Raw genomic sequence first — 11146 nt, forward strand, 5'->3', positions numbered from 1 at the left:
TTTGCGAATGTGATAATACGAATACACTGTAAGGGTGTTTCCAAAGTTAAAGCTTTAAATGCAGCAAGGCACTGATTATAACCGACATTTTTTTACGTGATACGTCTTCAACTTCGCATTCATAGTGATAGACTCATATATAATTCAGAAAACGGACTAAAAATATAGGAGAGTACAGTTTGATACAGTTCAATAGGGGGCCCCTGTCTTTTACACGCCACTGCATCCAGATAGTGATAGAAAGTGGACGAAGTAGAGTAAGAATGATATTCGAAATCTCTTGAATCTGATTGTTACCTTTCAAATCACTGCGCCACTTGTTCGAAATTCTACTAAAATACAATATCACACATGGCCTAATAATAAATTTTTTAATTTGAAAGACTACCGGAAAAAATGCAAGTAGGTTATATGTCTAACGTCACCATAGACCTAATAAAATATGGACGGGCCCTGAGAGAGAGAGGTCACGAGTAGTACGTTAGAAAGAGATGGACATATGGTAGAAAATGTCAAAATCATATGTTTATTGTTTACTGTTCAGCTACTGTGTTTTCAATCGATATTTCATTCTCGTCACAAACAATTTAGCAGAAAACTAGGTTTTTAGAATCGACTGCTACATGCTAGTGAAGCGAAAGTGATTTATTTTTGGAAATAATAGACCAATAAAGGAGTTTCTTTGTTATTTCATGTATGTACATATAGGACATGATTTACAAAGATTTACAAGGAATTTACCTAGTCTACTTTCTGAATTTGATAAGGCCACAGCAAGAATTTGTAGAGGTGACTTGAATTTCGAGATAGTAGATATATTTTTGAATATTATAAAGAATGTTGTTCTAAATGAAGTAGTTACATATGTACCATCACATTCTATTTCAAGCCATGTCCGAAGAAAATACTTAACTCCAATCTGGATTCAATATTTGGAAGAGAAGAGATGTAAATCATGTTGATATTCAGTAAGCCCTGTGACATTGGCAAACTCAAAACTCGATATTTTCTGTTGATCAGTGTCACAGAAATCTAACACTGGAAAGCCACACGATAAAGAAACAGGAGCAGTAAAATATTACTGCCAGGAGTGCCAGAGAAGAGCAACTAAACCACCTGATGGAGAACCTATCAACATAATTGGAAAAAAAATTGTGAATGATTAATCATCATATAAATATTTCCCCGGCAGGAAATTTCATATTATTTGTGAAAGTATCAATAAACATACTCAAAATTATTGCCCTTTTCTCTATACCACACATGTTCTTGCTCAAGGAAGGTGAAATGTTTAAAAAATTCACTTTAACGATTAATTTTTCTCTGTGCAGCCAGAACGCAAAGCAGGGGTCCTTTTATCTTCCCAAATCACGAGTAATTTCAGTGTATATAAAATCAGACTCTGGCGAATGAGATAAGAGTGTTGTTTTACACAACTCTCAAGTTTTTTACATTAATAAAAATCAGAAAAAAAATTTCAGGTAGTATTTTTTTTATACGGAATCTATTATTTTATCAACACTTGAAAGTTTCAAGTACGAGAAAAATATAGTTGATTTGATAACATTTTCGAAGTTGATTTCAGTCAGAGACAACCTCTGTTGTCTTCTCTTTCAGTACAAAAATTGCTTCAAATTAATAGAAAGTCTATAAATCTACCGACAACCACCCAAAAATGCAACATGGAGGTTCAGCGGGCTGGTAGAATTCCCGAGTTTACTCGATAACTTGGTTGAAGCGGCAACGTTGATTTATTCTCTACCAGCTACCAGCTTGACGTTTACTACCAGGGACTACTGTTATCTCTCTTTTCTACCACTCCCCTCTCTCTCGTTGGTATTCCTCGATGCGGTGAACGGGAAAACCACGTGAAGGCCTGTCCATGTATTATTAGGTCTATGAACGTCACATGTCACTATTCTGTGTTTTGTTTTCGCTGTATCATTCAAGTTGAGAATTTTTGAAGAAAGTGATTCCCGAGTTATATTAAAGATTCACCTTCACCATGGCTTTAGCTGAATTATGTGGAATGCAAGATAATATTGTTTCAAAAATGGACACAAATTTCCAAGGAGAAATTCATCAAATGAGTGGAAACTTTATGAATAATGCCTGTCTGGGTATACCACCAATGATTAAAGTATGTGGTTAAATTGCGTACCAATTGGTTATTTTGATATGAGTTGCATATTTTAGCCTATTGGATTGTCCGCAAATTTTTCAAGGGACGATAATGGCAGAGAATTGAAAATTCACTTCGATCATGGAACAACTACTTTAGGGTTCATGTACAAAAATGGAATTGTATTAGCTGTAGATTCTAGAGCAACCGGGGGTCAGTACATTGGTTCACAGACCATGAAGAAAATCGTGGAAATAAACGAGTTCTTACTAGGTGAGTGGTTAGAACTTGTGTGTCTGTAAATTCAGTGTAAAACTGTTTCATTTCTGCAGGAACCTTGGCTGGAGGTGCCGCAGATTGTGTTTATTGGGATAGGGTATTATCAAAGCAATGCCGTTTACATGAACTTCGAAACAGAGAAAGAATATCTGTTGCCGCAGCCTCAAAATTGATGGCAAATATGGTTTACAATTATAAGGGTATGGGTCTTTCTATGGGTATGATGCTCGCTGGCTGGGATAAGAGGGTGAGTATTGAAAATGATTGGGAATCACTGCAGCTTCAAATTTACCTTATAACAACTTTTCTCTTTCAAAATAAGACCACGAATCATCTTAAAGTTTTCTGATGAACTTTTTTTCTAGGGACCCCAACTTTATTATGTAGATTCCGAGGGCACCAGGACACCTGGAAAAATTTTCAGTGTTGGTTCTGGATCAATTTATGCATTTGGTGTCTTAGACTCTGGTTACAAATGGGACTTGACAGATGAGGAGGCCTATGATTTAGGCAGACGGTCAATCTACCACGCAACACACAGAGATTCAGCTTCAGGAGGTATTATAAGGGTATATCATGTAACCAAGGATGGATGGGTCCATATTGATAATAACGATTGCAATGACCTTCATTATAAATATTTGGAAGAAAAAAATCAAGTCTAAGAATTATAATTTTCAAGTGAATAAATAACTTTTTGATTACTTTGGCCTTTTGTGTGATTCGTAAATTGCTATCCTTCTTGCTTTTAATAAAATATTAAAGTTGGCAGAGTTACCATCCCCTGAAGTTTGATGTGGGAAAGTGAAACATGACTGAATAGTCATTGTTTTCAGTACAATAACAATTTCAAAAAATTTTTTACTCTTTTTTTCCTACATTTAGACTATTTTTCAAGCAACCAATTCTTCCACTAAATTTACACAATTGGCAAACATATTCAAAACAAAACAAAAACACATCATGGAGAAAATTTTTAATATTTGTACACAAATATACAAACTACAATGGTATAAAACTGGTGGTTTGAAATCTTGAAATGAGAATAATGAATTTAATTCAACAGTAAATGTTTAAAAATTTTTTCCACTTCCATATGACATGTACATTTTTACAAAAAAAAAAAGAAAACGTTTTATAAATAAATCTCTTTGTTGAATCTTAAATATACAGCAAAATTACAGTCTTCATTGCACTGCTAGTATTGATAGAAGATTCTTCAATTTTCTGCAACAAAAACTGAAAAACTCCCTCCTCTATTTTATTGTTCTTGTTATGTTTCCTCTCTCGATAATTCAATGATAGGACTAAACTTGAAATGTATTCACAACCAGTTAGTAAAACTTTTTGGACTGACTCTCCTTGTTGTCTCTGAAACAAGCATGAAATGTTGAGAATATATTCACTAAAATGTGAAAGGTACAATCTCAAAACAATCACACACCTGTATATGTTATATCCTAGGATGATTGCCAACTGTACCACCACTATGACCAATATCGATGTCATGGATACGCAACTGACTTTTGGACAATTACTATCGCTACCTAGTTTTTGATGCACTTGCTGAACACCACTTTTAACTTGATTGAGGCCATCCCTCAGCTCTGATATGAGGGACTGAGTGTCGTAACCTAAAGCCTGTACCTGAGCTGTAGGAGCCTTGACTTGATTCATCAAGATGGCATCACCTTTGCCTTTTACTTCCACGATTGCTTGTCTTAAAGAAAAATATTACATTGAAAATTACAGTCGTATTCAAATACGTTAATACTCGATGCTTTTTCACGATAAAAGTTTTTTTACATCTTAATATAAAAATACTCACTTCAATTCACTCAAGAGACCCATTATTTGGTTTTGGCTATTGAACATGGCATCAACTTCATGCCTCCTTATGGTGTCCCCCCCATAGCCACCTGTCAATTTTCAATTAAAAAAATATAAATTATAAATTTACTACCTTTCTTGTTATCAAAATTATCAATCGATTTCTCAACATTTCATTACCTGGAGGTGGAGGTGCCTGACCAGGAGCGACAGACGGTACTGGCTGTCCATGGGATAAGCTGTTGGATTGTTGAGTGATAAGACTCATTGTCCTTTCCTGGCGCCCTACTACTTCATCCAGTTTTCGACCTAATTCCTTTATGATTTCATAAATTTGACTTTGGCCTTGGAAGATCTGCCTTAATTCTCTTTGACTATCTGATTCAAACCAATCATCGGATTCCTCAGGTTTAGTCTTAAAAAAAATTATATTTTTTGAGAAAAGAGTAGATGCTGATCGTGGTTTCGTCTTATTTGACCTTGTCAGGGTAACTTATGTTTTTAGTGACACCAAGATAATGAATTTTTCCTAACCTCTGGGTGATCTTTTCTGTAGTCTGCCTTCTGCTGTTCCAACTTCTTCTGATAATCCTGATACTCTTTGTTCAATTTTTGCTGCTCATCCCCAGCAACTGTAAAATACCACATGTCAGACATGATGTTGACATTATTTGGACACCTGTTACAACATACCTTGCTGTGCTTGTTGAAACTGTCCAGGTTGGTGCAAACTACTAGTTAAGAAGTGAATGACATCATGATCATCAGCTAATCCACCAGTTGCTGCAGAAACTCCAAAGTATCCATTTTTAGGTAAGTACACATTTTCAGCACGGAAACACATCTCATAATCCTGCTCATTGTTTGTCATTCCATTATTGAATAAGACTGTAAGAATGTTCTGGTAATATTCAATTCTTGCCCTAGTCGGGAAAGGTTTATTTCTGAAGTCTCTGAGGCAGCCTGCTATTGCTTGAGTTGTACCATCGCTGTAAAAAGTTTGATGTTAACCCACAATACTAATCTTCGCAGAATACAAAAACATTATTAAATACAACAAAATTATTGTTAGATTTGAACTGCTTATAGTTAATGGAAACTCAATTCTACAATGAAGAAACTGCACTCACTTTTGATGATCGAAATTTTTCGTTCCATCATTCACTACTGCCATTATGTAGGGATTATTATGTTTATTGTCATTATCAAACGAATCAAAAAATAAACCCAAGCCTACCCATCTGTCGGAGGATCCAAATACTTCACCATCATATGCTCCTCTACTTTGGGTGTACCAAAAAGCCTAAGCGAAACATACAGTTAAAACAGAATGCACACAACACGAAGCTTTTGAAAAACCATTCCATACATAGTTAGATTGAAGAGGATGGATGAAAAGTAATAAACATATTCATTTTTATCCCTTACAGAATGATGATGCTTCTTCATTCAACACTCAGTAATTTCCGTAACAGTATGGGATGTTGTTCTATTATTATCTATATTATCAAAATGTTTCTTACCAAACCATCAGCACCAATTCTACCTCTCCCTGTTACCCTGAAAGCAATGTCTACATCCCACCAGTCGAAATTTGTAGGAGTTTTGGTCCATATGGCACCTTTTTGACTCTTCATAGAAGGTGCTATTCTAACATTATCTGAGCTGGCGATTGCATCTAGAAATAACATAGCCGAATTAAATCTTTCACCTAGTTTCCCAGAAAATTGATCAGAAAATTAAAAATTTCTTTTAAATTTTCATTCCGAATATGAATTACGAATTTAGAATTTTTGAATATGGGATAGCAAACAGATGGGGGAATCCAAAAATGGGTCTTTTAGTGACATTTTCATTCAAGAATTTGAAAATTTTACAAGAGAAAATCTTTTTATTATGATAAGAGGTTATATACGTGTCAAATATTAACAAATTTTTCGCCATATTCTCGTCTCTTCCAAAGAAAAATCCAATGGGAAAAACAGAGATAGGACGAAGGACGTATGTCTTTTCCTCGGTCAGAGCAACCTACGTGTAATAATAATTTTACTTACTTCCACCGTATTCCCAAAAAGGCACAGATCCGTCTTTTTGAGCTAAATACGGAGGTTTGAAGGAATATTTGTATTCAAATCTCTTATGAACTAAATTGGCACTAACATAACTAATTGATAAAATTAAAACTATTGAGTACGAGAACTGCTTCAAGTTCCCCATGTTTACAACACAGACACACGTCACCCAATGCCGCCAATATGAAATTTCCAAGTCCAAGGAAAATTGACAGGTCTGCACTAACAAAGAGTAACCAACTCTTTGGCACTAACAAGTGGCTGAAATAATCATCACATTATTTAACATATGCGAAAGGGAATTTATCGAATCAATTAGCAGTCAAGCTATCTCGTGATAAAGAAATGAATTTTTGAAAACGATTTTTTTTTCTCCTAATGCGTAATATTCTTATTCGGAAAATTAATGAAGAAAATCTTCACCGATAATAAGGCTTCACCATTAAATTTGAACCAAAGATTCAAGAATCAAAATCTTTCACCGAATTTGCGGCGAAAAATTTATAAAAGATTGAAACATTTTTAATACTGGCAAGGAATAATTATTTCATAGGATGTTTTAAAATGGGTCAGCCTGTATATCCATCATTTTGAAATCAGAATATTTCAGAAACCGTACATATACAGTATCTTGAAGTTTAACAATAGTACCTTTTTGAGTAAGAATAAATGATTACATGACATTTGGACTAGAAAGTTTATTCCAAAAAAGTTAAATCTTTGAAACGACTTGGTGCGGACCGTGTAGATAGGCTTCGAGGGCAGAGATAAAAACAAACGCATCCGATGTGTCAGCTTCCAAAAAATATAAATCCAAAAATCTTATTACGATATGTTGTCGACATAATCGTAAAACATGTGGATGGAATTATTTTTTTCAACACTTTTGTATATGGAAAACATTTGCGATTTTTTTTCAACAGATAAACCCACCCTGTATATACCTATATAATGAATAACACTAGATACCAATTGAAGATAAAAGTTGAAGTTTCAGTATCATTTAGCAAATAATACCCGATATAAATCTCTAATAATCAAATTTATTGATCCGAGATTATATGCAAAAAATCCTGTACCCCATGATACAAGCTTCGTCCCAAAGATTATAGATTATTACTCTATAATCCGAATCGAAGTTAAAGTAGGTATACCAAATTTCAAATTTTGCTAGGAAGAAGTTAGAAGGTCATATAGAAGCGAGGGAGTTTTCAGCCTCGAAAAAAAGGAAATAAATATTAACTTGTTCTCTTGAACGGAAAAAAAATTATATTATATTGGAGTGAATGGCAGTGATCAGAAATTGATAGGTAGTAGCAAAGAGTTTGACCCAGATCTGAGGATAATACTCTCGATTTTTCAATGGCACAACCACTTAAAATATATGGTAGTTTACAGTAACAACTTTTTTTTGCATTTGAGAATTCGCAGCTCTGGGTGAAGTTGTTCAGTAAAAATGGTGGTGTGTCAGAATATTTTTTGCTTACTAGGTATGACTTATTATTTGGTATATTGAAATATTTTACTATGAAAAGAGAGATTGGTTTGGTACGCGAATTTTATTAGGTGAAAACATATTTAAAATCGGGATTTAGTATGAACAAAAAATATTGTGAAATATTAAATATATAGATATAGGTACTTTTAATTACATATTTCTAGTCAATTCTTTGTGATAACCGCGTGGTATAGAGACACACGCAACGTGATGTAGCAGTAAAAATCATTATTTTGATAGAAAGAGCTGCGAGGATGGGTTTTTCTACAGGGTAAGATTTTTATTCCGTTTTTTCTTTTACAGCGCCCAATAGATCTTATTGCGTGTTTCAAGATTCTCCAATTGATAATTCCGGGACTTACTGCTATATATTTGAAACATTCAACTCTTAACCCTGAAAAAAATAGAGGGTATGATTGTGTTTCAGCTGAGAGAGAGAGAGAGAAAATTTATTGCTATAGCAAATGGCTAACGACTTGCGTCTTACTGCCATAGAGGGTATGATTGTGTTTCAGCTGATTAATCAGAGACAATAAGACAATCATTTTTTCTCCTATTAAGGTTTCAAAGCTTGAAAATACCGTGCGGTTTTTGTAACTAAATACATACTTAACATCAGATTAACTGCTTAGCACGTTCAAAGGATTTCATAGAAAGTATATGTACTATAGTGATTTGAGTTCAAGGCAGCAGCAGATTTTCAGTCTTGGCCGCCCTATAGGCCCGGGCCTACTTTGGCTTTATAAGTCAAATCCGCCACTGGTTCAGGGCCATCTATGTAATATTAATTTGTGTTGATTAACACAACTTTATGGGTTGTTTTTTTGGAAAAAATACCAATTTACAGATACAGCTCTAATACATTTTTTTGATGGTGGAAATTGAACATTATTTAATGAAACAAAAATAGTACGTGTGGAATTTTCTCATGTCATTTCTAAAATAATTCAGCTAATTTTTCTTTTTAGGTCTCTTTCTTATAGCTGCTGAAGGAGGCCACTTCATAATACCGGGTTCTGCACCTTATGACGCATATCATAATTTACATTTACCTCATAATCCACCCCTATATCCAACATTTGCAAAGGTGCCGCATACCAGCTTCACTTGCAAGGGACGTAACCCAGGGTATTATGCAGATGTTCAAACTGGATGTCAGGTGAATAAAGAAAATGGAGCAAGCAGTGACGTTTATATAGTTAGGAAATTTTTTTCGCGCTTGTTCAAATTCATAACCAGATCCGTCCACCATCCGGGTAATGAACTCCCACATCACTGCTTTTGTCCCCCCAAGGAAAAAAAATATTTTCACAATATTTCCGAAAATGCTGATATTTTAAAACTAGTACTCGGCTCCGAAATAACGTAAAGGTTTTATGCAGGTTTTTGTTCAAACCTGAATGGTAGTTTAATTATGATTTCCAAAAGATGCAAAATTTTTTTGAAATTTTTTACAAAAGTTTTTAATATTCGATACTCTACAACTCTACCGAGTTTCAAAACAATTATTTGGTGGGTATTTGTTTGAATTAGGAAAACAAATGAGGCGCTCTCAACAAAAAAAAATTCTAGAAAATTAAAATTTTTGATCCCGTTTGCAACAGTCGAGAATTCTGTAAAAAATTTACTCGTGAATTAATGCGCCGTGAATTTCACTATTCACTTGCATACAAAATAACCTCTGCCAACTTTTTTGATGATCTTCTCATAAACAATTACCTGTATAATTTCGGTCCAAACAGCAAAAAGTGTTATAATAATATACATGTAAAATGGCAGAATTTAAAATTATAAATTTTTTCGACTGTAGAAATATTGATAAAAGTGTGGGACCTCCTGTTTTCACCAATTTTTTCATAAGAATCCCAATAACTCATAAACCGGTGACTTCTTACCCAAGGTATGGCAAACTGTTAAAATTGCCATTATAATAGCTATCTAAAGGCAAAGATATATATTGGGTGCGCCATTTAAATTGAGAAAGTAGTAGGCTGTTGCCAGTATATAACCGGAAGCTATATAAGAAGTCTCTTTGGAACTACTCTAGGGAGAAAGTTCATAGTCGAAAAAGACCTAAATTCAAATTTTCAGCGCAAAATTATGATTAGCAAATGTCAAAATCTAAATCGAACTAGCCAACCACTATCACTCGGAGTATCATCAGAAAGGCCATTCTGTCGAAGAAGAGTGTAAGATGCCGACCATATAGTTTCGGTCTTATTTGACTTCGTCTGAGAAACATAACTCCCACCTTGACAAAAATGGAACAAATTAATTACCCTTTTCGATGCCACCAGATGCTACGATGTATGAAATATATCCCTGCGCCACCTGGGAGAAAAGGAGATGCAACTCAATTCACTCTCTTTAATGGCAGAGTAAAGATGGCAGCATACGTATCCATCTGCCCAGTTAGCAAGAACCAAAGATTATAGACTAACTTTATAATCTTTGGCAAGAACAGCATATTGCAGTCATCAAACAGTTTGTGATCGAGGGTGATTGGCTAGTTATGTGAATTAGTTCTAATTATTTTTGAACCGCCTTAATATACAGGATGAGTCTTTGACGAATAATATCAGTAGATTCTTGAGGTCAAAAGGAACACTTTTTTCGTTCACCATTTTTTTCCGCATCAGCTCGGTTTAAAAGAATCAAGCTGTTGAAAAACTATAAAAAATGTTATCTTTAGTTTCATCAAATGAAATGAATTTCGGAATATTGTTTTTCATTTATTTGATGAATCTTTTTCGAACTCACGTCTTCCAGTTTTTTCAATATTACCATTAAGTTCAATAAAAATACCAATTCAAAGAATCCAACTCTTGAAACTAAGTTGGATGATACCTAATGAATATTTGAAAGTTTTGTGAAATAAAAGTATTCCTCATATTTTCTCGTAAAATGCGACGTTTTCGAGTAATTTGATTGTAATGAAATAAAAAAGTTCCACAGATGTGTAGTGTCACAGATTTAACTAGTTATTCTGAAGGTAATTTCATTTCTCCAGAGGTGGCACAGTTAATGAAAACTTAAAATGGCCATATCTTTATATCAGGGCCGTTTTGGAAAAAAGGTAACTGAAAAAAGTTTGTATGAGTCAAATACTCACCCTGTACAAAGGCTTTATCCGTTTTTATTATTGGGAATTGAACTGATCCAATTTGCAAAAAGTAGCCATTAATGTGTCCAATTTTTCAGGCATACCACATGTGTCAGCCAAATGTAGAAGCCTCATTTTTGTGTACCAATGGAACACTTTTCAATGAGCAATTTCAGGTGTGTGATCAGTTCTACAACGTGAGATGTGGGTCGCCATATTTGGATTTATTTAAATAATGTCAC

The 11146-nt window shown here is 34.3% G+C and overlaps 3 protein-coding genes and 1 long non-coding RNA gene across 4 annotated transcripts; 3 read left to right on the plus strand and 1 right to left on the minus strand.

Annotated features, from left to right (window-relative positions):
• The first annotated feature begins 537 nt into the window (after positions 1-537).
• LOC123307903 lies at positions 538-1240 on the plus strand. Its single transcript, XR_006537021.1, has 2 exons — positions 538-694; positions 1021-1240. It is a non-coding gene; the product is annotated as an uncharacterized LOC123307903 (long non-coding RNA).
• Positions 1241-1911: 671 nt separating this feature from the next.
• LOC123307899 (proteasome subunit beta type-5) lies at positions 1912-3105 on the plus strand. Its single transcript, XM_044890385.1, has 4 exons — positions 1912-2140; positions 2197-2395; positions 2455-2648; positions 2767-3105. The coding sequence occupies exons 1-4, from the start codon at positions 2006-2008 to the stop codon at positions 3064-3066; spliced, it is 828 nt and encodes a 275-aa protein (XP_044746320.1). The 5' UTR covers positions 1912-2005; the 3' UTR covers positions 3067-3105.
• A 257-nt stretch (positions 3106-3362) lies between these two features.
• On the minus strand, positions 3363-6490 carry LOC123306518 (protein ERGIC-53). Its single transcript, XM_044888561.1, has 9 exons — positions 6286-6490; positions 5755-5909; positions 5362-5534; positions 4925-5220; positions 4766-4863; positions 4412-4646; positions 4230-4320; positions 3846-4121; positions 3363-3772 (listed from the first exon to the last, which is right to left on the minus strand). The coding sequence occupies exons 1-9, from the start codon at positions 6446-6448 to the stop codon at positions 3736-3738; spliced, it is 1524 nt and encodes a 507-aa protein (XP_044744496.1). The 5' UTR covers positions 6449-6490; the 3' UTR covers positions 3363-3735.
• Positions 6491-7477: 987 nt separating this feature from the next.
• On the plus strand, positions 7478-11140 carry LOC123306520 (U-scoloptoxin(01)-Cw1a-like). Its single transcript, XM_044888563.1, has 3 exons — positions 7478-7793; positions 8770-8960; positions 11003-11140. Exons 1-3 carry the CDS (start codon positions 7760-7762, stop codon positions 11138-11140), a joined length of 363 nt encoding a protein of 120 aa, XP_044744498.1. The 5' UTR covers positions 7478-7759.
• The last annotated feature ends 6 nt before the right edge of the window (positions 11141-11146 follow it).

Source organism: Coccinella septempunctata, chromosome 2 (genome assembly GCF_907165205.1).
Source record: "Coccinella septempunctata chromosome 2, icCocSept1.1, whole genome shotgun sequence".
NCBI classification, from domain to species: Eukaryota; Metazoa; Arthropoda; class Insecta; order Coleoptera; family Coccinellidae; genus Coccinella; species Coccinella septempunctata.